Source organism: Thunnus albacares, chromosome 13, assembly GCF_914725855.1.
Source record: "Thunnus albacares chromosome 13, fThuAlb1.1, whole genome shotgun sequence".
In the NCBI taxonomy this organism is placed as follows: domain Eukaryota; kingdom Metazoa; phylum Chordata; class Actinopteri; order Scombriformes; family Scombridae; genus Thunnus; species Thunnus albacares.
Genome location: NC_058118.1, coordinates 29983016 through 30010413, shown reverse-complemented (window position 1 = coordinate 30010413; position 27398 = coordinate 29983016). Strand labels below are relative to the sequence as shown.

The 27398-nt window shown below is 38.0% G+C and overlaps 7 protein-coding genes and 1 long non-coding RNA gene across 18 annotated transcripts in view; 4 read left to right on the top strand and 4 right to left on the bottom strand.

The window, feature by feature from the left end:
- The window catches only part of LOC122995631 (tumor necrosis factor receptor superfamily member 14-like), a 214228-nt gene that overhangs the window by 74930 nt on the left and 111900 nt on the right, over positions 1-27398 (top strand). The gene's annotated exons all lie outside the window — the stretch shown is intronic.
- The window catches only part of LOC122995628 (tumor necrosis factor receptor superfamily member 14-like), an 88472-nt gene that overhangs the window by 56108 nt on the left and 4966 nt on the right, over positions 1-27398 (bottom strand). Inside the window, exons 1-6 of one of the 10 annotated variants that reach the window (XM_044370959.1) lie at positions 15235-15720; positions 3485-3578; positions 3031-3156; positions 2305-2460; positions 688-772; positions 98-240 (exon numbers count right to left, since the gene is read on the bottom strand). The exons of 1 other annotated variant lie outside the window; for it this stretch is intronic. In XM_044370959.1, coding sequence (XP_044226894.1) covers positions 98-240; positions 688-772; positions 2305-2460; positions 3031-3156; positions 3485-3578; positions 15235-15291 — 661 coding nt within the window. In that variant the 5' untranslated portion in view covers positions 15292-15720. Of the gene's footprint in view, positions 1-97; positions 241-687; positions 773-2304; positions 2461-3030; positions 3157-3484; positions 3579-6548; positions 6574-6776; positions 6910-15234; positions 15721-27398 lie in introns of those variants that run through there. 8 more of the 10 variants (XM_044370956.1, XM_044370952.1, XM_044370966.1 and 5 more) reach the window with 8 other exon arrangements.
- On the bottom strand, positions 9012-12665 carry LOC122995669. Of its 2 annotated transcripts, XR_006406825.1 has the most exons (6): positions 12546-12665; positions 11822-11977; positions 9893-9980; positions 9616-9785; positions 9295-9345; positions 9012-9211 (listed from the first exon to the last, which is right to left on the bottom strand). It is a non-coding gene; the product is annotated as an uncharacterized LOC122995669 (long non-coding RNA). The 2 variants fall into 2 exon arrangements; XR_006406824.1 differs by having other exon boundaries at positions 9295-9785.
- LOC122995666 (histone H4) lies at positions 18346-18739 on the top strand. The gene has a single exon (XM_044371009.1). The coding sequence runs from the start codon at positions 18378-18380 to the stop codon at positions 18687-18689; it is 312 nt and encodes a 103-aa protein (XP_044226944.1). The 5' UTR covers positions 18346-18377; the 3' UTR covers positions 18690-18739.
- LOC122995654 (histone H2B 3-like) lies at positions 19628-20054 on the top strand. Its single transcript, XM_044370998.1, has one exon. It carries the CDS (start codon positions 19641-19643, stop codon positions 20007-20009), a length of 369 nt encoding a protein of 122 aa, XP_044226933.1. The 5' UTR covers positions 19628-19640; the 3' UTR covers positions 20010-20054.
- On the bottom strand, positions 22424-23183 carry LOC122995645 (histone H3). The gene has a single exon (XM_044370989.1). It carries the CDS (start codon positions 23162-23164, stop codon positions 22754-22756), a length of 411 nt encoding a protein of 136 aa, XP_044226924.1. The 5' UTR covers positions 23165-23183; the 3' UTR covers positions 22424-22753.
- Positions 23483-23930, top strand: LOC122995649 (histone H2A-like). The gene has a single exon (XM_044370992.1). The coding sequence runs from the start codon at positions 23498-23500 to the stop codon at positions 23879-23881; it is 384 nt and encodes a 127-aa protein (XP_044226927.1). The 5' UTR covers positions 23483-23497; the 3' UTR covers positions 23882-23930.
- LOC122995638 (histone H1-like) lies at positions 25708-26543 on the bottom strand. The gene has a single exon (XM_044370981.1). It carries the CDS (start codon positions 26454-26456, stop codon positions 25761-25763), a length of 696 nt encoding a protein of 231 aa, XP_044226916.1. The 5' UTR covers positions 26457-26543; the 3' UTR covers positions 25708-25760.

Here is a 27398-nt window from a genome sequence, read left to right as displayed (position 1 = left end):
CAATATTAGCACCAACAGTTAGTGAGCTTTAGTTGAGTCCACTGGAGGCGAGGAGGATATTAGACAAATTAGGTGAAGATGCAAAACAAGCACTAACCTCTGCTCACAAGCCAGGCAAGTGTTAGTGAGAAAACCATTAACAATGGTGAAAATAAAGAGTAGTGATTTCTTGATGCACTTCTGCAGACGACATCATTTATCTGGTTTCCTTCTTTGACCATCACTTCAGTTTCTGAGCAACTGTTGGATGAGAAAAGTAAAAGACTGCTTTATTTCTTTGTTACTGGATTCCAATGGAATGGGACTAACCCCCACACCTTTTGGTCTGCCACAGCACCCCCCCAACTGAAGACTCTTATATTATTTCTATCTCTGTCACATGGTCACTGTTTGTCTATCAAACATTGTCTTATATGTCCTGTTTGTATGTCCTTTTACTGTGCCTGCCTCATGAGTTGCTCCTCAGAGATTAATGAAGTTTTTTTAATTGAAGTGAATTTAATTGGCAATGTCTTGAATATTCCCATGCATGATGATTTGTTCCATTGATGCAAAAAACCTAGTGCACACTTGTAATGATCAGAGTGTTATATAGCAAGAAAAAATCTTCTTATGCTTTGCTTTTTGTGCTTTTAGAGAATAAATTCATAAATAATCAATGAATAATTGAATAGAAAAGTGTCTTACATTGTCCAAGCTGTGCAGTTCACACCATCCTGTGAAAAATAGCCCGGCTGACAGTTATAACACACTGTATCAGTGCTGCTGGTTCCTTAGAGAAAGAGACACATCTGAGATTACTAACCATCACTGATCGTTCACTGACAGAACAGTCTGACTTTGACGTTTGTTACCAGGTTGTTTTATCCTCTGACCAGGTGCACAGTGTGTGTTTCTCTGTCAAATTGCATCCTGTCATGACATCATCACTGTCATCACATCTGTCTGATTTCATTTCAGTGAAGCTGAAGCTGACACTTGAAAATCACACATCCAATAATAGTCCTTTGTTTAATAATGATTGTTGACAAGTTTTTATATTTCACCATCTTGTCATTCTTGAGCAACGATGGAATCAGATTCATAACTAAACTACTGTTTGAGAGAAAACTACAATGATCCAAATGTCATCAGCTTCACTGCTTCATGCAAATACTTTCAATACTAAAGATATTTATGCTAATATGTTCATGCCAGTAAACAACTAGATTGTCAACAAATTATATAAGTTTCATTTTAAGACTTTCAGACTTTTACCTTTTGACCAATGTAACATCCATTTTGTCTGGTGAAGGTAGTTATGACATGAAAACAAGGAAAGTGATTCATGAAGAGAAAACTATGTTTTTGTGTCCAAATAAAACAAATCTGTCCTGACAGAAAGAGCAAGATTCCTCTGCTTTTGTCTGCTGTTGAATCAATGTTGTCCACAACGTCCCTGCAGGTGTGTCAGGCTCCTCACCTTCACCATATAGAGCAAACTTTCTCTATGACTATTACAACAGGAACAGAAACCTTCCTAATTAGATAAAGACTGGATCAGAACGGCTGCTGTCTCTGACTCACCTACGTTTCAATCACCAGACAAAGTCCAAAACAGAAACGACCAATCAGACGTTTCTGTTGTGGCACCATGTCCTATCTGAACACTGGTGTGAGGGCTGCAGCATGGCAGGTACCAGTGGACACAGGACACCAACAACTGAAATGCTAGCTATGCTAACAAACTGTCCTTCCACTTTCCACTCAGTGATGCATGAAAATAATTTCTGACTTCCATCAGTGGAGGTCAGACACCATCAGCTTCTAGAAGCATGAGGCTTTCAAACCAGTGGTGTAGTGGTGTCTTGGCAGGGTAGACTGTGGTCCATGCAGGTCTAACTTTACATACACAAATACTTGAATCTTGAAAACACAAACTCATTTCATCTTCACGCCATTTCTCAGGAGCAATTTATAATGAATAAGTATAGAAGCCAAGATAGTATCTTAGGTTTTTACACAGGCCTTGTTTGTACCTTTATTTGTTAAAATCATGTTTACTTCACATATACTGCACATAGTCACTAATCAACTACGATGGTTTTACTGGTGCAAAAGTTCCACTTGACAGCAACAAGTTGACTGGTCTGTGTTCAGTTGTGACTTTTTCTACAGAATTATTGAGCTGCTTTTTTCCTGCTATCTAGTGGACAGAAATCAATACGTGCAGCTTTAATAAGCAACTTGTTTGTCAGGTCATGGTGTTCCCATTTAAAACTTCAACTACAACTATAATCTTAAAGTCAGCATGAGAAAACCAACCTTTTTGTCTGATGTATTGTCCTGGTTGACAGCTTGTGTGTTTCAGTGCTTTCACACAGCCGTCCTCTGTGGAGTCCATACAGTAGAATCCCTCCAGTGGTTGACAAACTGTATTTGATGTTGATGTACATGATGTCTTTATCTGCAGACCAGAACCTGTCAACACATACAGAGGTTACATATGAGATACTAAACTTCTCTTCTGTTCAATCTACTAGACAGCAACAGCATGCTGATCTTTTTTCTGACTTACAGACAATCTTCAGTTTTTATGACATCTTTGAGAAATGTGAAACAATAGTTTCTCCCATTTATGAATTCATATAATAATGAGCTTAGTATACTAATGTGCTTCAACAGTGAGCAGTATGCTCCACACAAAAGAAAAAAGTGATTATTGATCAATCTCAGATTAAACTGAGAAAACAACAGCACAGATACAATCCTCTAATCATCATTTTCCTCATTGTTGTCATGTAGAAATTTAATGTTACAGTTTTATTGGGAAACTTGCTTGTTAGGCTCTAATTTCCACTGTGGAAGTTGTCTCAAGGCAGTAGACTCGTCATGCTGAGTCTCTGCATCTTCATAATGAAGCCGCCAACCAGACAGTTTATTCACTTCTTACAGCATTGACAGTGAGACTTGCAGTAAAAAAAACTTCTTACTGACCTTAAATCAATACTAAGGCTTAAATATCTGCCAATAATATGAATATAAATCTACCTGCATCACAGTTTCCACAGGTTAAACAATATTTAAGTCCAGTGGGATGATTCATGTAGGTTCCATCAGTGCAGGACAGACAGGATGTACTTCTGAACTCTGTACAATCTGTTTCAACTCGACTTCCTGTGGAGAGGAAATAATTTATTATCATTATAATTATCATATTATTCACATTATATTTTAAATAATTGCTTTTCTCTCTCTGATCCCTCTTGTTCACCAGGTGACAAATATCATACAAGCATTGTATCTTTCTGTAAATCTTCTGTCATGTCTGAATTAAGAAACAAGGAACATTTAGCTACGTAAAAGTCAGCTGTCAGAAAAAGCATCACTTTGTTTTACTGCTTATAAACAAGCAGTAAACTGTATTGATCAGCCCAGAAGTGATCAATTCTGTAAGTATCGTTGCTGGCAAACATCCTGCTTTTATGTTTCAGTTAGATCTTACCAGCAAGACATCTAGGACAGCATTCTCCTGCTGTTAGGTACTCTGCTGGACCACATGTGAGGGAATGTCCACTGAAGACTTTCAGTATTATTATCTGTGAAGAGTAAAAACAGTTTGACTGAACTGTTTTTGCTTGTGTTCAGGCTGTATGACAAGTGTCAAAGGTCACCTAGTAGGGTCTGGGGGCATGGCCCCTCCAGAATTTTTTATTTATTTATTTTTTTTAAATGGTGCAATTTGGTGCATTCTGACCATAATTTTTATCCTGGCAAAGGCACCAAATAATGCATGAAAAGTATAAAATAAAACATTTTACCTTCAAAAAGTATACTACTAATGAAGGAGTCTTATTTCTCTCCTTACTGAACAAAAAAAATATTTCTACTTATTTTAACTGCTGAACTATATTTTAGAGTAAAAATAACACAAATATCTGTGTGTTTTTTTTTTTTTTATCTTTATCAACTTTAAAGGCAACAGAATCTACATCAGTCAGTAAAAGAAAAATGTTAAAATTCTGTCACTTTCATATTAACATGTGTGACTGCACACTGACAGTCACTACTGCTTAACATTCCTCAGTCCTTCCATCAGATTCTGTTGCAGCTGATATGCATGAGATCAAATGTCAGATCACATGATGCCAGTGTCACATGACCAGATGTGTTTTTATGACGCACTTGACTTTTCTCTTTTCTGTTGATACAGAATAAAGTAAATGTGGATGACTGCTGGTTAAGATAGTTTCAACAACTAATTTAAGCTCAAGTATATTTAGTGATCCTGACATACAGTAAATAATTGTTTAACTAACTGACTAATTGACAACTAATTGATTTATAAAGGTGAACTGTGTTGACATAATTACTGACAGCATAATTTGAATCCCATGACAACACTCAAATGCAGCATAATATAATTCCAGTTTTTCTTGCCCAACAAATAAAACAATAAGCAAATATTTACAACAAATACAAAACAAACAATTTAAACAAAGAATTTATTTGATTTTTTTCTTGAGTATAAACCAGCTTGCGCATGTTCGTCACACTTTAAAAGTTTAAGCTCTCATGACACATTTCATTCAGTCATCTAGAAAAAAACATAAAATAGAAATGAAATCGTCATGCTTGGTTTGTGTTCAGGGGCTGAGAGACATGAATAAGTGAACCTGCAGTTTGAGTTGAATGTCAGTCAGTCTGTGGTGAAATGGTGGTTTATAATGGAGTCACGTGACGTCAACAAGGGAAGCAACTGTGATTACACCCAAATTCAAATAAACACGTCCTACATTTTTGTCAATTTTAAGTGTTATTGAACCTATTCTGTACAGTTGCTGTTTTTATTAAATATTTTATTATCGAAAACGTTGTCGACGTGACGAAGTGCGGACTGGTGAACTTCCTTAAACTGCGTGTGACAGTTAAAACTGTAGTTTGTTGATTTTAGTGATAAATTCACTGATGAAGGCCACTAGATGTGGCTGAAAGCTCCAGATTACTTCAAAAAAGTCGACCTTGTGTTAAGAACCAAATCATAGCATAGAGTTAATGAGGAGAGACTGTTGGGAGCTGCTACAGCAGAGTGAAAAGTTCACCACAATCTTTCTTTCCTTTCAGGGTAAAAAAGAGCAGGTATGAAGATGATGTTTACACATCTGCAGCCGAAACACACCTGCAGTTGATCTAAAGGACAGACAGAGAAGGAAGGAAAGAGGTGTTGAGTTCTAGCTAATAGTGAGAAGCTTCTGCTCCCACTCATGTATTCCAGTCACCCTGTAGCTGCCACACTGGAAACTCTCCGACAGTTTTATATTGGACAAATCTTGAAAACACAAACTCATTTCATCTTCACACTATTTCTCAGGAGCAATTTATACTGAATAAGTGTCGAAGCCAAGATAGTATCTTAGGTTTCTACCAAGCGGGTAGCTCCCGGCCTGAAAAGTGAAGCCAATGCGGAAGTGCCTTATACCTGCATTCTTTCTAATGGCCAGCAGGGGGCGATTCCACTGGCTGCAAAAAGTCCAATTGTATGGAAGTCTATGAGAAAATGACCCTACTTCTCACTTGATTTATTACCTCAGTAAACACTTTCCTAACAATTGTATGGTCTCAATCACTAGTGTTACTAGTGAGTATGTTTTGTTGGCAATCCATCATCTATCTATCTTTCAGATTTTAGAGAAGCAACTCTACTGGTTTGTCCTCCTCTTGTCACTATGAATTCTTTTCCAGGAGTCTGCAGTTTGTCATTATTTATACATTAAAAGTCAGTGTTCAGCACTTCACCTTGTCAATAATCCCCTGACCGCCCCAAACCAGCCTCGTTACGTCACACTGGTATCAGAGAGGTGTAAATACAAGATAAACTCCTCAATCTGCCTCAATGTTTAAAAACAGCTGTTTTAAAATCATCAGCTTTTATAGTATAGACTTTACTGAACAAAGTAACACAAAATCTTTTCTGTTTATACAGAATAACTCGAACGAACTCGAATCCCATCATTCCCACGACACTTAAATAAAGCATACAATAATTTCCGTTTTTCTTGTCCAACAAATAAAGCAATAAGCAAATATTTACAACAAATACGAAACAAACAATTCAAACAAAGAATTTGTTTGTTTTTTTTTTTGCTCGAGTGAATCAGCACACGCATGTTAGACAGTGTCATCTCACAACACATTTCATGCAATCTTGTAGAAAAAACAATCCTCATGCTTGGTTTGTGTTTAGGAGCTGAGTGACATAAATGAGCCAAGTGACCCTGCAGTATGAGATGAATATCAGTCAGTCTGTGGTGAAATATGGTTTATAATGGAGTCATGTGAAGTCAACAAAAGAGAAGCAACTATATGGTTTCATCCCAATTCAAATAAACACATCCTATATATTCTTTCAAGATTAAGTATTATTGAACCCATTTTGTACAGCTGCTGTGTTAAATATGTAGTTGTCGACAACAGGATGACTGACGAAGTGCGGACTGGTGAACTTCCTTAAACTGGGTGTGACAGTTGAAACTGTAGTTTATTTTTAGCGATAAATGTTAGTTTGGTACCTTCATGAACATCAGACAACACTGTCCGTCATATGAGGTGTAACTTTACTCCTTTACTCGAACACATTATTGTACCGTGAAAGTGGCGACACCATGTAGAATAAACAGCTGAGGACTGTTGTCGTACTTCATGTGTCGTATTTAGTGATAAAACGGCGTCAGCTTCCTCCAGAAAAGACGGAGCTCAGAATTATTATCAGACAAATTCAACTAATCTGTGACACTTACCAGAAACAGCAACGACGAAAACATGATGTCACACGTTATCACCTTGCTTCATATAGTCTTGAGCCCTTTAGTTCAAAGTTTTTTGTTAAACAAACTATTCAGAACAAAAGTGAAAGGACTTCTGCAGGAAATCAACATCAGTCAGCGGGAGGAGGAGCTGATATTTACAGCAGATTTCAGCCATCACTCTGTTCGACTGAGCACTAGTCAGTGAGTTTAACAAAAGATAATCAGATAATGACAAATGATCTACATCCTGAAATTAAAGATGTTCTGAAGAACACTAAGGAACAGTGTTGTGAATCAATGGAGCCTCAAAATTGGCCAAATAAAGACAGATCAGTAGTTTCATTATACACAGAATGTTTATAAAATTCATCAGGAAATCACAATAAAGTCACATGATTTATTTCCATTGCTGTCCTTGAAGTCTAACAGACAGTCCGGAGAAAGGAGTGAAATGAATATATACAATTTTACACAAATACAATACAATAAAAACATCAAAAAATATACAATCATGAAAATAATAAAACTACACAGGTACAGATACCTGTCCTAAAAAAGATGTTTCACTATGTGAACTTACTCAGGATCCTTTTTTTCACCTCTTTTTTAAAACTATTCAGATAATTAGCAGGTTTCATTTTGCTCTGCTCCTACATCAACCATTTAGACTCTAAAGGAAAGATGTGACTGTATCCATCCCATAAGGCCTCTCTATTAAAACCTGTTGCCTTTAGTTTCTACATTAATATCTGGTGATTCACTGTGTCGGAGGCTTTTTGCAGGTCGAGCATCACCATTCTACAATACTTTCCACTGTCAACTTCCTTTTTAATGAGGTTGGTTAAATAAATCATGCAAGTCTCATTTGTGTAAGACTGTTTAAAACCTGACTGATATCATATATCAAATATTAAACTGGTTAACATATTTCAAAATCTGTTCATAAAAGGCTCTTTCCAGGATTTTACTGAAAAGCTCTCTGCAACCATAACTTTATATATCTTATATAGATTGATATTCATGTTTATATTTAAGCTTTTCCTTGGTCCCTAATGACTTGAGGGTTGTTCACAACTTTTTTTGAATTATTTTTCTATTCTTCTGCCTTTGTCCTAAAGTCAGACTTCTTGGCTTCGTCTACCATTCTTTGCACTTTATTTCTAAGATTTTTGTATTTAATATAAAAATCTGTCACTTTATGTCTTCTATGATCTTTTATTACTATAATTCTCAAATAAATAGTGTCTAGAATCTTTATTTATCCAATGTTGAGTTCTCAGTTTAATCTTCACCTCTTTTAATGGAGCAATTTTATCTAAAACCTGAAGAAAATGACTCTGGAAGTGATTCAGTGCTTTAACTACATCACAACTATCCATAACGTTACACCGATCCATGTTCTTAAGCATATTCTTGAATTTATCAATATCATACCTTCTAAGGGTTTTACTTTTAATAGAATTGTGACAGTTCATTGGGGTCGTCCTAACTTTCCTTGTACAGTAGGTTAAAAAATGATCAGTGATTCCATAAACAATGACACCAATATGAGAGATTTGACATTTGTCTGATACCATAATAAGATCAACAGCAGTTTGACTGTGTTCACTAATTCTAGTAGGATCATTTATTAATTGTGTGAGACCAAATGTCTTCAGGAAGTTTAACAGTGCATAATGTAGTGAACCATTTTCATTCAAAATATCAATATTCATATCATCTAGTAAAATTACAACAAAGTTTCTCTGGTCAGGAGTTCTATATAAAGCACCAGTCAGTATTGGTTCAGTAAGTAAAATATCAATCAAAGCTGCTTCAAGCTTATCATTATTTTAATCAGCTCTTAGATTAAATTCTATATTCGATCTCACATATATACTTCCTCCTCCTCCTCCTCCTCTTCGTCTCCTTCTGTCCTGATGAATGATTGAAAAGTTTTCAATTTCCACTTCAGTGCCTCTGATGGAGTCTATCCAGGTTTCAGTAAAGCACAATATAGTGTCATTACCTTTACATGCAAGTACACAGATTTCATCTGTCTTTGGTCGTAGGCTGCAAACATTTAGGTGCAAACAGTGCAGATCCTTAGATGTGAAGGCAGGAATCTGCACTTCAGCCAAGTCCAAGGTCTTCTCTGTGCCAGCTGCTGGCAGCGGTCCCTGTAGCGTCTCCTCTGGTGTGTGTTTGAGGGCTTTATGCCTTTCCATGAAGAAATTAATAACAAAACCCGACAGTCAGCCTACAGCATTCATATAAAATGTCATTACTGTCAGCTGAACTGTGGTATGTAGGAGAATCATGAAGGATCCCAACCATCCTGATAACAGCCTTTTCTCCCTGCTGCAGTTGGGAAGAAGGTAGCAGATACAGCAGGCCAGAACTGCTCCCTCAGGCCACCAGGATCTTAGAGGCCACTGCTCGAGACTCTGAAAAGACATCACAGAGTGTAGCTCAGCCTGACAGTCATCAGTCAATGTACATTTCAAGAGAAAACACACTGCTGTCTTACCTGATACTGTTTGGCATCAGGTAGCAACTCTGACGTGTCCTCTCCAGTTTCCTTTTTGGTGAAATATTAAAGAGATTAATGACATGATTTAATTAGTTTGATAAACTGAACTTTGTCATCTACTAAAGTACATTCATTACAGTGTTAAAAAGAGACAACAACAAACATATTTCAATAGAATTGCCTGCATTCCCATTTATTTCTATAATAAAACAATGAAAAAAGTCTTAATCAACAATGTCATGACCTGTCAGAAAGTATCATCCATCAAAACTATGATAATGTTTGTATTGTCTAAATACAAATAGCAACAAATCTTACCTAATTTCTTCTTTATGATAAAGCAAACTAATCCAGCTATGACAATTAATAAAACAAGCACCACAATCACACAGATCACAGTTGTTGTCACATGTGAACTTTGTTTTCCACATTCAGCATCAGCTGAATCAGTTCCTGGTTTGATCAGCTGAAGCTTTAGTGATTCACATCTGGAATGACAGAGGGACATTTTTACAGGAACATTTATAGATTCCACTAATTCATTGCTGTTGTTAGAAACCAGCTGTGTCCACGGCTGATGTCAAGCTTCACTTACTGTGTGTGTGGTTGACAAGATGTAAATGTCCCATCTGAAAATGTTCCATCACTGCAGTCAGTGCACTCAGTGTCCCTGAGAGCTGTTCCTGCACAAATACAAATATACACATTGAAACTACTTCACTTTACATATTATGAAGTCATCAGTGTTATATGACATCATCACTGTCATCACATCTGTCTGATTTCATTTCAGTGAAGCTGACACTTGAAAATCACACATCCAATAATAGTCCTTTGTTTAATAATGATTGTTGACAAGTTTTTATATTTCACCATCTTGTCATTCTTGAGCAACGATGGAATCAGATTCATAACCAAACTACTGTTTGAGAGAAAACTACAATGATCCAAATGTCATCAGCTTCACTGCTTCATGCAAATACTTTCAATACTAAAGATATTTATGCTAATATGTTCATGCCAGTGAACAACTAGATTGTCAAGAAATTGTATAAGTTTAATTTTAACACTTTCAGACTTTTGTCTTTTGACCAATGTAACATCCATTTTGTCTGGTGAAGGTAGTTATGACATGAAAACAAGGAAAGTGATTCATGAAGAGAAAACGATGTTTTTGTGTCCAAATAAAACAAATCTGTCCTACAAAAACGACCAATCAGACGTTTCTGTTTTGGCACCATGTCCTATCTGAATGCTGCTGTGAGGGCTGCAGCATGGCAGGTACCAGTGAGCACAGGACACCAACAACTGAAATGCTTCTAGAAGCATGAGGCTTTCAAACCAGTGGTGTAGTGGTGTCTTGGCAGGGTAGACTGTGGTCCATGCAGGTCTAACTTTACATACACACAACGACACCTCTGTTTCACACAGTGAACAGATTGGAGAACAAACAGAAGTTGGAGAGCTGCTACTATCTTTTTCAAACACCTCAGTCACTCTTAAGAGGAAAGAAGGTATATTTGAAGACAAGTTGTCAAAGGTGGAAATGAACTAATATATGAAAATGGTGCAGACTGTCCATTGTACCAGAGCAGCTATTTTGGTTCTGGTCCTCCATGGACCAATCAGCTCCTCAGTCAGACTGATCATGTTGAGGGCTGACAAGATGTGAAAGAGCTTTGTAGACTTCGCCCCAGAATTGACCTCCTGACCTTTGTGTAGTGCACCTATGCAGCAGAGTGTGGGAGTCACTGAACAGCCTTTCAAGACAAAGTAGAGCTTGAAGGTTCATCACTGCCCTTGGAAATAGAAGAATGACAACAAATCTGTGTGAAGGATCTACTAAGTGGAAATTTTATGCAGCTTGTCCCATCTTTAGTTGTCATGGAGATGGTTCAGTTGTTGACACATGACGTATCACATGGTCAGTGGACAACTGGAGGTCAAGCACGCTTCAAATTTGACCAGAGACCATCTTTAAACAGAGACAGTGGTCACCATCTGCCCCCAAATACAACCACCTGTTATCACATGACCAAAGTTCCATACTTAGGTCACATGATAACAACTGAACCATCTCCATGACAACTGAGTGAACTCCATTCACTGATGAAGGCCACAAGATGTGGCTGAAAGCTCCAGATTACTTCAAAAAAGTAGATTATGAAAACAATTTATATTGAATAAGTATAGAAGCCAAGATAGTATCTTAGGTTTTTACACAGGCCTTGTTTGTACCTTTATTTGTTAAAATCATGTTTACTTCACATATACTGCACATAGTCACTAATCAACTACGATGGTTTTACTGGTGCAAAAGTTCCACTTGACAGCAACAAGTTGACTGGTCTGTGTTCAGTTGTGACTTTTTCTACAGAATTATTGAGCTGCTTTTTTCCTGCTATCTAGTGGACAGAAATCAATACGTGCAGCTTTAATAAGCAACTTGTTTGTCAGGTCATGGTGTTCCCATTTAAAACTTCAACTACAACTATAATCTTAAAGTCAGCATGAGAAAACCAACCTTTTTGTCTGATGTATTGTCCTGGTTGACAGCTTGTGTGTTTCAGTGCTTTCACACAGCCGTCCTCTGTGGAGTCCATACAGTAGAATCCCTCCAGTGGTTGACAAACTGTATTTGATGTTGATGTACATGATGTCTTTATCTGCAGACCAGAACCTGTCAACACATACAGAGGTTACATATGAGATACTAAACTTCTCTTCTGTTCAATCTACTAGACAGCAACAGCATGCTGATCTTTGTTCTGACTTACAGACAATCTTCAGTTTTTATGACATCTTTGGGAAATGTGAAACAATAGTTTCTCCCATTTATGAATTCATATAATAATGAGCTTAGAATAGTAATGCTTCAACAGTGAGCAGTATGCTCCACACAAAGGAAAAAAGTGATTATTGATCAATCTCAGATTAAACTGAGAAAACAACAGCACAGATACAATTCTCTAATCATCATTTTCCTCATTGTTGTCATGTAGAAATTTAATGTTACAGTTTTATTGGGAAACTTGCTTGTTAGGCTCTAATTTCCACTGTGGAAGTTGTCTCAAGGCAGTAGACTCGTCATGCTGAGTCTCTGCATCTTCATAATGAAGCCGCCAACCAGACAGTTTATTCACTTCTTACAGCATTGACAGTGAGACTTGCAGTAAAAAAAGCTTCTTACTGCCCTTAAATTGATACTAAGGCTTCAATATCTGCCAATAATATGAATATAAATCTACCTGCATCACAGTTTGCACAGGTTAAACACTGTTTAAGTCCAGTGGGATGATTCATGTAGGTTCCATCAGTGCAGGACAGACAGGATGTATTTCTGAACTCTGTACAATCTGTTTCAACTCGACTTCATGTGGAGAAGAAACAATTTATTATCATTATAATTATCATATTATTCACATTATATTTTGAATAATTGCTTTTCTCTCTCTGATCCCTCTTGTTCACCAGGTGACAAATATCCTACAAGCATTGTATCTTTCTGTAAATCTTCTGTCATGTCTGAATTAAGAAACAAGGAACATTTAGCTACGTAAAAGTCAGCTGTCAGAAAAAGCATCACTTTGTTTTACTGCTTATAAACAAGCAGTAAACTGTATTGATCAGCCCAGAAGTGATCAATTCTGTAAGTATCGTTGCTGGCAAACATCCTGCTTTTATGTTTCAGTTAGATCTTACCAGCAGGACATCTAAGACAGCATCCTCCCCGTATTTCGTACTCTGTTGGATGACATGTGAGGATCTGTCCGATGAAGACTTTCAGTATTATAATCTGTGAAGAGTAAAAACAGTTTTTTGTCTCAGTGAAACCTGGTTGAAGTTAAGATATTGTTGAAAACTGTCCTGAATAACTTCCTGCTTTAATCAGAGAAAGGCAGAATAAAGACATGACATATACAACACATAACAATGAGGTGGAAAAGAAGAAATGGAGGAATAAAACATGTGATGGTGATAACTGAAAGTGAAGGGAAGGTCAGTGGAGGAGGATGTCAATGGAGGCAAGAAGAAGGAAGAGAGGACCTGAGGGGAGAAGATGACGGCCAGGTAGGACTGAAAAAAAGAAGATGAAGATATGGAGACGAAGATGATTTCAGAAGACGACTGAACAGTAAAATGACCAAAGAACACTTTTTTCTTTCCACTTTATGACTAACTGATTTTTAACTTTAAACAATCATTTGTATTATTGAGTTTTTACATTTTTACACTTCTGAGCAGTTTAATGTTATTTGTACAGTTTTATTCACTATGTGTGAAGAAGCATTTTTGCACTTTCAAAAAGTGAAAAAAGTCCTTGATGTGAGACCAGTCCTACACTACTATATAACATAGTTACAATTACACATAATCATATGTCTTCAATAGCTTTAAATATATTTCTAAGCAGTCTTAAAGCTGCTGTACATGTGAAAAAAGTTAATTAATGTTTTATAAACACACTGTGATATTGTTATAATCTGATATATAAAAATCTTATAATTGTTCTTCATTATAAATAGTTTTAATCTCCAACCTGAAAAGGATTTGTACATGTGCACAATCACTTCTTAATGATTATCACACTATACATTTATTCTAAACTATGATAATAATATTTCAAATATTCATATTTATCAACAATTCAAATCATAATTAATATTGTTGGCGATTCATCTTCCATCTATCTATCTTTCAGATTTTAGAGAAGCAACTCTACTGGTTTGTCCTCCTCTTGTCACTATGAATTCTTTTCCAGGAGTCTGCAGTTTGTCATTATTTATACATTAAAAGTCAGTGTTCAGCACTTCACCTTGTCAATAATCCCCTGACCGCCCCAAACCAGCCTCGTTACGTCACACTGGTATCAGAGAGGTGTCGCTGCTTTTAAATACAAGATAAACTCCTCAATCTGCCTCAATGTTAAAAAACAGCTGTAAACTCTGTTTTAAAATCATTAGTTTTTATAGTATAGAATCCCATAATTCCAGTTTTTCTTGCCCAACAAATAAAGCAATAAGCAAATATTTACAACAAATAAGAAACCAACAATTCTAACAAAGAATTTTTTGTTTGTTTGTTTATTTGCTTGTTTGTTTTATTTGCAGTAAACCAGCTCACGCATGTTCCGCACACTTTAAAAGTTTCATCTCTCGCGACACATTTAATTGAGTCATCTAGTAAAAACATAAACTAGAAATGAAATCTTCATGCTTGGTTTGTGTTCAGTGACATAAATGAGTCTAGTGAACCTGCAGTATGAGGTGAACGTCAGTCAGTCTGTGGTGAAATGGTGGTTTATGGAGTCACGTGATGTCAGCAAAGTGAAACCACTGTGGTTTCACCCCAGTTCAAATAAACACTTCCTATATTATTTTGGTCAAGATTCAGTGTTATTGAATCAGTTTTGCACAGTCGCTGTTATTCTCAAACATTTCACGAGCACTATAACAAATAGTACAAACAAAAAACACACCGGACACATGATACGAAATACAAAACTACTACAATAACACATCACATACAGCCACAATATCAACTAGAAATTAATAATGTAAACTTCTTTACACAGTCGCTGTGTTCTTCTTAAATATTTTGTTATTGACAACAGGATGATTGATGAAGTGCGGACTGGTGAACTTCCTTAAACTGGGTGTGACAGTTGAAACTATAGTTCGTTATTTTGAGTAATAAATGTTAGTTTGGTACCTTCATGGTTCATCATACAACACTGTCCGTCACCTGTGGTGTAACTTTACTCCTTTACTCGAACACATTATTGTACCGTGAAGGCAGCGAAACACAACGTAGAATAAACACACCTGAATGAACCGTATTTAACTAAAATGGCGTTTAGCTCCCGACAGGTAAGACAAGGCCTGACGATACTTCAGAATCAGTACCAGACAAGTTCAACTAATCTGCGGCACTTACCAGAAACAGCAACGATGAAGACATGTTACCACCTTGTTTCATATAGTCTTGAGCCATTTAGTTCAGTGTGTTTTTTAACAAAATATTCAGAACAAGAGTCAGAGGACTTCGACCGTTTCAGGAAAAGAAAGTCAGGTGAACGGCAGGAAGAAGGAGGGAGGAGCTGAAGATAGAGATCATAGTCCAGTGATCGCTTAATGCTGAATGGAGTTTATCATCTGTATAAAATGTTTCAAATTCCATCATATAGCTACGGCAGCCTGTCAGAGACCTTCAGGACTAAACCCACTTAGAGACAACCAGCAAACTGTAAACTTTCTTCACCAGTTAAGGCTCACAATAAGTAAGTATGCGATTTAAATAGTCTGAAAACTATACAGCAAAGAAAAGAAGACAAGAGTCCCAGATGGCTGCTGTCACTGGTCACACCTGATGTAGACTGACCGAAGAGCAGAGAACAAGGAGATAAACAGTCTCTCACTAACATACATACACTTCAGCCCTCCCACTGCCTACCGAGCACTAGTCAGTGAGTTTAACAAAAGACAGACACATAATGACAAATGATCTACATCCTGAAATTAAAGATGTCCTGAAGGACACTGAGGAACAGTGTTGTGAATCAGTGGAGCCTCAAAATAGGCCAAATAAAGACAGATCAGTAGTTAAAGTGAATGATGTGAGTCTAGAGGTGATTTTACAGGTGAGTCACATGTCTAAGTGCTGCTTCACTATGTTTATGCAGAACTTTGTCTAAATCCAGATTCACAGCCATCATATCTATTACTGGATAGAAAATACTGTCCAACAATTTAGAAAATATTATAGGAAACAAGCATGTTATATTTTCTTAATGCAGAGATTCAGCTGTAAAATATATCTAAGTTGCTTTACTAATTTTAATGCAGGCCTAAAGTGTGCATATGTTGTATAAAGAAGGAAAAACACATTAAAATAAATATTGGATCATGAATGAAGTGAGTGAAGTTGAATGAAGTTACATTTTAAATAATAAAGTATAAATGATTACAGTTATTATAAAATATTCTAATGAAAAGATTGATTCCCTCAGAGGAGCCAGTGAACGTCTGTGTCTGTGATGAACCACTGTGGAGGTTTGGTCTCATAGTTTGTGTGTTTTCTTATTTTAATACATTTGAATTAAAACCCACTTGGTATCTCTATCTGGAGAAACATAACCTGGCGGCACTTTGACTCTTTCCATATGTGAACCCTCATAATAACCAGAATTCACTGTCTTTGGCCTGTTTTCTTTAAAGAGACCAAACACAACGGTCAGAGTCTGAGTTAGAAAGTAACTGAACACATTTACTCACATTAACTTTCAGTTTTTAGGTTCTGATACTTTACTTGATTATTTCTTCTCAGAGACTTTTGACTTTTACTGGACTCCATCTATTTTAAACCAAGTGAAGGCTGACAGGCTGCAGTCCATGATTCAAGACTTTAATGTCTTTTTGTAAAAGGTTGAAAGGAAAAGAAAGGACATAAATCTATATACATCATTTAAACATAGTTTAACAAAGTATGTTCAGTACAAAACAAACGTGTAAAAAGAACTTATATACACACTCATACTGTACATTATTACATGTATATCATCAGAAATCAAAATTCTTAGGTCCTTGTAGCTCTTTATGAGTCTGATGAATCACTGTGGTGCACAATCACAACCACAATACATGAACACTAATTAGTACATTTTACAAACCAGTCTGGGTGAATTATAAGTCAATAAATGTTGATGATTAATGAGCTCTTAGTATCAAGACTCTTCAGCAGCTACATTTAGTTTTCATCCAACATGTTTTCACAGGTTTGTAACATTTACTGGTTTAAAGGATGAATCTCTATTTAAAGTTGCTTTTATTTCTATCTTCCCCTGTGTCAGTACTCACAGGGCCGATCCCTCTAGCCTCCATTTTAAAGGGAACAATATAACTCACAGCTGTTGCTCCTGTAAATCCAAAATAAAAATACTTCCACATTCACTTCTGTATGTTTGGTTTGAATCATCTACAGGGATCATTAGATCATTTTAACAAGAAAACTAATCAACACAATAACTTTCAATAGTTTCACAACATCCAACAGTCGTCCTACAACATTTAATAACATCTATGTGAAATAATGATGCAGACTGTAGACAAGCAGTTCTTAGAGGATATTTTCAGTCTGTAGTAAAGTTCAGGAAATCAAACTTGGACTTGTTTTATTTCTCATCACTGCAAAGACAATGTGCTAGAATCCAACCTGGATTGTAAACTGGATTCTAGATCACATTTACTCTGCAGGGTCAGAAAGTGTACAAGTTCCTGTCCTGATGGTCTCATCCTAAAGAGCAGAAACATCTTTTACATTTAAAAAGACATCACAGAGTGTAGCTCAGCCAGACAGTCATCAGTCAATGAACATTTCAAGAGAAAACACACTGCTGTCTTACCTGATACTGTTTAGCCTCCGTTTAGCAACTTTGGTATTTCCTCTCCAGTTTCCCTTTTGAATCACAGTTTCCACAGGTTAAACACTGTTTAAGTCCAGTGGGATGATTCATGTAGGTTCCATCAGTGCAGGGCAGACAGGATGTACTAAGGATCAAAAAGAGCCTTTTTTAAACTGTTACATATACATCATCTTCTTCCTCACAACTGGCATCAAAGCTCTCTTCACCGGACAAAGAGGGGAGGTCCTCAGGCTGAGATGTTGGACTGAATGTTCAGGAGCTGAACACGCTGAGGACACTTTACAGTAAATGTATTTGAGCTCAGATGAGCAGCTCTGCTTTAATAAAATAACCCACATTACAGGTTTACTGTCATGTTCGTATTAATCTGTATTATATAGTATGATATGAGAGGAGCTGAGGGTTTGTTAAGTGTCAGGTTAACCCGCCAAATATCACAGAAAAACATACAAAATGGAGGAAAGACGATCAAACAGGACAAGATCAGCCTGCTTTGGGAAAAAAAATCTACGTAGGCGGAGCTGCTGAATCTTGTTCCGCCCAGCAGAGTTCGCGCCGCCTGTCCTCTATTACGTCCGCAGACACGCTTTATATTCAGAAGCTCTGAGAACGTGATTCACATTCAACTTTTAACTCGTTTAAAAGAAGACCAGTGAAAATGAGTGGAAGAGGCAAGGGAGGTAAAGGACTCGGTAAAGGAGGCGCCAAGCGTCACCGTAAAGTTCTCCGTGATAACATCCAGGGAATCACCAAACCCGCCATCCGCCGTCTGGCTCGCCGCGGCGGAGTCAAGCGTATCTCCGGTCTGATCTACGAGGAGACCCGCGGTGTGCTGAAGGTGTTCCTGGAGAACGTGATCCGTGATGCCGTCACCTACACCGAGCACGCCAAGAGGAAGACCGTGACCGCCATGGACGTGGTTTACGCACTGAAGAGGCAGGGCCGCACCCTGTACGGCTTCGGAGGTTAAACCTGATCCTGATCCACTGAGACCAGAACTCAAAGGCTCTTTTAAGAGCCGCCCACCTCCTCTAAGAGCTGTCCTGATATTTAACTAAATTTATAGGTCTAGTGAAATATCAGTTGATCACGAACATATATACTCTTGCTCCTAGTTTACCATGAAGAGGTTATTTATAATCATGTAAGGGTTTAATTAGTGGTTGATAATTTACTAACACAGTAAATAATCAATGTATTTATTTCTAATATGTGTATTTTAATCTACTTTAACTTTATTTTGAGGTGACAAGTTGTGAAAAAGTCCTTTCAAATTAAATCTGAGTTGTTTGGAGACAAATGAGTTTACAAGGATTTTGTTTAATTTACACTTTTGATCATCTCTGCTTCTTCTTCACAAGCAAATAATAGGAACAACTGGTTAAACTTTCAGGTATGAATTGTTTCATAAATTTAGTGTTAGTGAATAAACTGAATTACATGTTGTGGAGTAAAAGTCAATATTCACATGAAGAACATAGTAAGATGAAAGGAAAATATGATATAGTAAATACCTCAAAATTGTGTTAAAGTACAATATTAATGCATTTACTTTGTAGTTTATATACATATGAGTCATATATTAGTATATTAAACATAAATGTAAACACACTGGTCTGTGTGTAAAATGATTTGAATGCTTCCTGTGGTTCAACTTTCAGTTCAAGCGAGAAGCGAGAAAAGATCAAATAAATATATTATATTATAATGTAAACAGTGAATTATCTTCAGATGAGGTGGCTCTTTGTGTAAAAAGGCGGTCAAAGTTTAGAGCGCTGTTTGTGTTGCGCATGCGCGGTCTAACTAACATATTAACCAATCCTGTGCGAGCAACGACGCAGTGAAATTTGCATCAGATGGATATATAGAGGCTGTTTGGCGCTGCTGTAATTATTCGTTTGAGGAAATCTAACGATTAGCCATGCCTGATCCAGTCAAAGCCCCGAAGAAAGGCTCCAAGAAGGCCGTGTCTAAAGCCACCAAGACCGGCAAGAAGAAGAGAAAGACCCGCAAGGAGAGCTACGCTATCTACGTGTACAAGGTGCTGAAGCAGGTCCACCCCGACACCGGCATCTCCTCCAAGGCCATGGGCATCATGAACTCCTTTGTGGGAGACATCTTTGAGCGCATCGCCGGTGAGGCTTCCCGCCTTGCTCACTACAACAAGCGCTCCACCATCACCTCCAGGGAGATCCAGACCGCCGTCCGCCTGCTGCTGCCCGGTGAGCTGGCCAAACACGCCGTGTCTGAGGGCACCAAGGCCGTCACCAAGTACACCAGCTCCAAGTAAACCCGCTGTCTGTACCATCAACTCAAAGGTCCTTTTCAGGACCACCCACACCTTCACCTGAGAGCTTTAATCCTTCATGTGTTTGATCTTCAATGTTTAACGTTGTAATTGTATTATAAAATATGTAAATTAGTTTTTTTTCTTTTTTAAACGAAGCATGTTATAAATGTGTTGCAGTAGTGATGTGGAGCTCAAAAGTCAACATTTTATGACACTTTATTTGTAGACTTCAATAATGTCCAGTATTATGTGGTTTTATTGGAATGGTAAAGCCTAATCTAAATACTCTGTAGAATTTATTCAGGCCAGATATTTGGTCATATTTGTACACTTCTGTATGTTAATGTTGGCATCAAATCTCCCAATGACCACAGTAACGGGGACCAGTGAAAAGACTGACTGGAGTCCATTCAACTAAACATGGATGCAGTTCATATTTTGGCCACAGGGTGTCGCTGCTGCTACACTGTAAAGGTCACATATAATACTTCAGATGTGCTGCTGACAAGTAATCACAATCAACGTTAATCTTTACAACACAATGAATAAACGACAAATAAATCTGACCGAATGGCTGTGAGTTTAATTTCTGCTTCAATCTGTAATAATATAAATATCACAGCTGACCTGCAGTGTCAAGTCATGTTCAGATTTCATGACAGAGATGGTTAATTAGTTTTAATCTGTTCCTATCAGGCTGAAGTCCAGACAGCAGCTTCTGTCTAATATCTCAGAAATGTTCGAAGCAATGCAAAGAAATAGAAAAGAAACAAAGGGAATAAAAACTGAGACAAAATTTTATTTAAAAAGGGTCATGTGTTACACCACTTGGACTGATAATAAATATAAACACAAAATGTAATTAAAGTTTAAACAGTATAAAACAGTTAAAATTGAAAATGCTGCTCAATTAACATACATTTTTTTTTAATAAAAAAAAATCAAGATACTCACTTGATCTTATTTATTTGATTATTTTACTGTGTAACTGATGCAAGTATAGTATAGTATAGTATAGCATAGTGTATGTATTCATTCTTTTGTTTAATAAATGCTGAAATGTTTGGCTGAAAGTGACCAAAATACATTTTTATATGTTCTTCATAATAATACAAGAAAAGATTTCAAAAACTGTTAATGACCTTCTAGATTTTAAGCCGTTCAATAACACTTTGATTTTCCTCATCTTTTTACCATAAATTATTTTTATTCACCCATGAAAGCTCTGACTTTCCTCAGGAACATGACAATAGAAAACGTAGTGCGTTTGCCAGTTTTGTGTAACATCTATAAAAGTAAAATAGATGGAGGTCTTGAAGCTGTAGAAAATTAAAAACATTGCATCAAGCATCAAAAGAAAGGAGATGTGGGGAAAAAAGGGATGTGGGAGAAGCTCTATTCCATATTATAAACTTATGTACAGTGATTTTATGACTAATGTTGTTACCTAAATATTGATCGGTTCGAAATTTCCAGCAAAATACATATATAATAAACTGCGATAACATGTATGGTGGTGTTTTCCTCTACACAAATTTAGACATCTGACTCCCAGATATGTATTAAAAATATTTTTAGTAAAAGCTTATCAGAAAGTAAACAACATATTATGTGTCTCATATCAGTTGGGAGACGAGCAGTCTGAGCAGTTATCAAGTGGAGCTGTTATGTTAAACTGAAAAGCGCCTTATTGATAATTGTAATGAGAATGAAACTATTGAACATTTACTCTTAAAATGACAGAGATCCAGAGACATGTGGGGGGGAAATGGCAGGTGTTGGTTTTAATATGAATATAAACTATAATGCAGTGATGTATGGTGTTTTCCTAGATTTGCTAGGTGTGCTGTGGTCCTTCATAAAGCCAATATTACAAGTGATGTCGTCTTTAAACAAAGTTACTGAACTGAAGACAAAGAACAACTGACATCAGACAAGAGACTCAGTCCTTGGTTACTGATAATGTTGTAATTTATGCATTTTTGTTGTTATATAATGATGTGTTACTGTTGATGATGTATTATATTGATGATTAAGATTGATTGTACTATAATTTAGTGAAACCATTTTTTTAACATTTATGTATGGATTTATTTTGTGTTAAAGTATATATCTATTAAGCTGTAAAGACAGCAGAGGAAGCACATCTGAGATCCAAGGAGCCGATGTTCAGAAAAAGCAGATAGATCCTGAAGCTCATAAGTTTGATAGTTTATGACGATCAGACTATGAAGTGATTTCAAATAAATGAATGATTTATTTTATATCATTTGACTGACTGATATTCTGGCTGCAGTCTGAAGTTAAATTTATACAGTATATACTGTTAATGAGTGTTGCTTTTACTGTATGAAATGTTATACAGTGATGTTGGTGTAGTTTAAATGTTTTACTCTATTATGAATTCATTCTCATCCACAGTCTACTTTATTATTTTTCCAGAGGTTAACAGAATGTGTTTAATCTGTATAAATGTGTAAAATGTTGCTGTCTACAGCTTCTTACACATAAACAGACCTTTTCCTATCATACATGTACACTAAAGACAAAACTGCTTCTGAATGGATTTACTCAAGATTATGTAATATTTACATTTGTTTAAGTCTCATCATAGCTCTATAACACCTTGAGAGGTGATTAGACACAAACAACAATAATAAAAGTATGAACAGAAGGACGTGTTGCTCTATTAGTGAGTTAGTGGCTCTTAAAAGAGCCGTTGTGTTTATGGAGCAGAGGACAGTTTAAGCTCTCTCTCCGCGGATGCGGCGGGCCAGCTGGATGTCTTTGGGCATGATGGTGACCCTCTTGGCGTGGATGGCGCACAGGTTGGTGTCCTCGAACAGGCCGACCAGGTAAGCCTCGCTGGCCTCCTGCAGAGCCATGACAGCGGAGCTCTGGAAGCGCAGGTCGGTCTTGAAGTCCTGAGCGATCTCCCTCACCAGGCGCTGGAAGGGCAGCTTGCGGATCAGCAGCTCAGTGGATTTCTGGTAACGACGGATCTCTCTCAGAGCCACGGTACCGGGCCTGTAACGGTGAGGCTTCTTCACGCCGCCGGTGGCCGGGGCGCTCTTACGGGCAGCCTTGGTGGCCAGCTGCTTCCTGGGGGCTTTGCCTCCGGTGGATTTACGAGCGGTCTGCTTGGTTCTTGCCATCGCTTCTTCTCTCTCTGATCAGGAGAAAATAGTAGCGACAAGAGGAGACACGCTGCTCTTAAAGTGTCGGAGCGGCTGCGGAACTGTGACGCTGCTTCAGACCTCCGGGTCCTGATTGGTGAGCGGCTCCTCCTGGAGCTCAGCACCGCCTAGAGGAGCCTGAACCTCCGCTGCTTATTGGATAAAAGTCCTGTGAAAAAAGTCCGCCAAAATGAGCGCGGGCCGCCCTCTGCTGCTCTTTTCTGGTGGGTGGAGACATCAGGACATATAAAGGAGAGTTTTCACCGGTTGGATCACATTTTCTTTGAGATCAGACTCGAGAAGAAGCTAAAAATGAGTGGTAGAGGAAAAACCGGAGGCAAAGCCCGCGCTAAGGCAAAGACCCGCTCCTCCAGGGCCGGGCTCCAGTTCCCAGTCGGCCGTGTTCACAGGCTGCTGAGGAAGGGCAACTATGCGGAGCGTGTCGGTGCCGGAGCCCCCGTCTACCTGGCGGCTGTGCTGGAGTACCTGACCGCTGAGATCCTGGAGCTGGCTGGAAACGCTGCCCGCGACAACAAGAAGACCAGGATCATCCCCCGTCACCTGCAGCTGGCTGTCCGCAACGACGAGGAGCTCAACAAGCTGCTGGGCGGAGTGACCATCGCTCAGGGCGGCGTGCTGCCCAACATCCAGGCTGTGCTGCTGCCCAAGAAGACCGAGAAGCCCGCCAAGAAGTAAACACGGAACCGGCTCCTCTAAACAACACAACGGCTCTTTTAAGAGCCACACACTCCTGATAAAGAACAAACATCCTCATGTCTCTGGTACACTGTCATTAAGACACAAATCATGTTTATTATCTATACAGAATATTGAGTCAGTGTTACACTCAGTTAAATATACTGATTATATTTGAACCGTAATTGATGCTTGTGTTCTGAACAATACCAGCAATCAGCATTTAAAAGTTAATATTTATGATAGAACAGTGGTTGGTCTATATATATTAACCTACATTTGAAACTAATTATTATGCTAGTTATTCATTATAATTACTAACACTCCTGATGTTTATGGTCAAGATGTTTATATTATAACTGCATTAATAACATAATGATGGTTGTTGTTTGTGTTGCCAACAGACCAAGAAATAAACATTTAAAAGATAATCTAGTCATTCAGTGTAGAAATCATGCTTATAATACAAGAATGGCTGGTATATACATTAACCTACATGATATTTAGACATCATTTCAAACTAGTTATACTAGTTATTAAATATAATTACTAATAATTATTAATCTGGAGATTTCCCAGCCCCCCCAAAAAGCCTCTTTAAGATCCACATTCAGCTCTGAAACTGTGATTCTGATAAAAACTGGTAAAAGGTTTGTTTGACTCAATGACTTGTGACGTAACAGCTGCTCCTCCTTTCTATTCTCATTCATATCATTGTGTAACGTTTCACCTTTTACCACTTATAATAAACACAATAAGAGGAAATATGTTTGATATCTGATACATATTAACTTAGATGTAATAAAAAGGGAACAGCAGTAGTAATAATAAATCTATCATAATGGTTTTATCATAATATATTTACAGTTTATTGTCATCCTGAGTGATTTTCTGTATTTGCTGCTCAGTTCAGATCATGTTGACACTTTAGACTGGATTTAAAAACTGACATTTAAGATATTCTCTGTTTTCATTATTCTGAGGTCATGTTACATACATTTTACCCCTCTGTGATAAATGTAAATTCAATGATGGTACTTTGTTGCATTTATTTTGGGACTGTCCACTAATTTCTCCATTTTAGTCAATAGTCCATTTTTCTGGGGTTTATCATAAGATCCTCCTGACAGAGACTTGTTAACTCTCCCTTTACACATTCAAACAGTTTTATTGACGGGCATCGTAATAGCAATAAAACCTTATTCTCACAGACTGCACCGCGCTTTAGAAACTGGCTGCATGAACTTACTTTGGTTACCAACATGGAGAAACTGCGATTTAAAAATGTAAAAAGTCTACATAGATGGGAAGAATCTTGGGGTCCCTTTTCACAACATCTGGACTCAATTTAATATTCCTATGTATTTCTAGATTGGACCCCTTTTTTAACTTCAATATCCCTGTTTTGTTGGGCTGTAATTGAGTCACTTGTGGTTGATATGTGCTGTTATTTGCTTTTGTGTCCTTGACACATGGTTAGGATGAACCTTTCTTATTTACCTTACTTAAATTATATTATATTATAATATAATTATTATTCCCCAGCGTTTGTGTAGAGGTTTAAGTTGGGTTTTCATTCCTATGTGGTTTATATGTTGCTTTGTATTATGTGTCAAAATAAGATATATAAAAAAGACATATGTAATAGGAAAAGAAGAGTTAACTTGTTCATCATTAACTGATGCTCTGATTACAACTGAGTTGGCACCATATAGATTTAAATACATATATAGATAGATTGAATTTTTCCAATTACTGTTGTTCATGAGAAAACACTACATGGTTAAATACATTATAATCAGGATGCTGCTCTTTAGAGAAGTTGTGTGGCTCTTAAAAGAGCCTTTGATCAGGTTCACATGTTCAGACTGATGACAGCTCACTTCTTCTTGGGTGCTGCCTTCTTGGCTTTGGGTTTGGCGACCTTCTTTGCAGGAGCTTTCTTAGCTGCAGGAGCCTTTTTCACCACCTTCTTGGGGCTCTTAGCGGCCTTCTTGGGGCTCTTGGCTGCTTTCTTGGCCGCTGCGGGCTTCTTGACCTTCTTGGGGGATTTCTTAGCGGCTGCTGTCTTCTTAGCTGCCGCTGTCTTGGGCTTCTTAGCCGCTGCGGGTTTCTTGGCTGCGGGCTTCTTGGCTTTGACGGCGGCTTTCTTCTTCACTACTTTCTTGACCGGCTTGGCGGGTTTGGTCTCCTTGGCGAGCTTGAAGGAGCCGGAGGCCCCTGTCCCTTTAGTCTGAGTCAGAGTACCTTTAGTCACCAGCTTCGTGACCGCAGTGTTGATACGTTTGTTAGCTTTCACGACATCGACACCTTTGGTCGCCAGAATCTTCTTAAGGGCCGCCACCGACAGCCCTTTACGCTCCTTGGACTCCGCCACAGCGCCGATGATCAGCTTATTGAGGCTGGGTCCGTCCTTCTTGGGCCGGGGAGCGCTCTTCTTCTTCGGGGCTTTAGGGGCGGCTTTCGCCGGGGCCGCTGCTGGAGCTTCCTCTGCCATTTTCGTGTGTAGTCTAATGTTTGTCTCGCGGACTGTCTGTTCGAGCAGAGGGCACGGGGCGGGACTTATAAAGCCCATGAGAACCGTGGAGAAGCAACACTCAGAGCCGCTCTGCCTGCCGCCTCAAATCAGATGAAACTTGTGTTTTCTCCTCCACATTTTGGGGGTAAAACACACAGAAAACCAACATTTTAAAACAATTTTGTTATCGCAGCAGTGAGGAAACGTTCCTCCCTTCAGACTGAGCTCATTTTTGGCGTCCAGGACTCATTTCTTTCTTTCTGGGAGGCTTCAAATCTCGCTGATACACCGTCACTTTGTACGGCGCGCAGCGAGTTTTCTTCACAAATCGTCTCCTAAAACGTCTTAAAGTGGTTTGTATTAAATGTGACAGTGGTGTTCTAGTAAGAAGAGACGTCAGAGGACACAATAAACCCGAAACCAATGTAGTGACGTGATTTATTAGTTTTTAATCAGACATGTTTTCGGTGGAGGTAAACACACGGTTACTGTCGGTGATTCAGAGCGGTTACACAGACTGTCACTGATGGATCAGCTGGAAAAGACTTCCTGTCTGCCCTAATTGTTAGATTGAACATGAACGGGACTGAAAACAAACTTGTATATAGCAATCATCAGATTATACAGCTGTTGCTGCCCACATGTCAATTTACAATAAAGATTTCTTGTTATTGCAATATATAAGTACAAAAGAATAAAGTTTGCCATGGTGTACTTAGATGCATCATTACCAAAAAGTCCTGGCAGTATTTCTATAAGGCCAGAGGCTGCTCTGGAGATTCTGCCTATTGTGACCACAAAGATGAAAGCATGTAGTCCTGGACTGACCTCAACTATGGACTTCAGGATCTCCATGTACAGCTGTTTAAGAATCAGATCTTCATCATCATCATCTGTGTCTACCACAGTGACATGTCAACCGTCCACTATAGCTGATTCAGAGAAACACTCTCTACTGACTGCATCACAGTCGCAGCCTGGTTTAAACTTTTTAGGTCC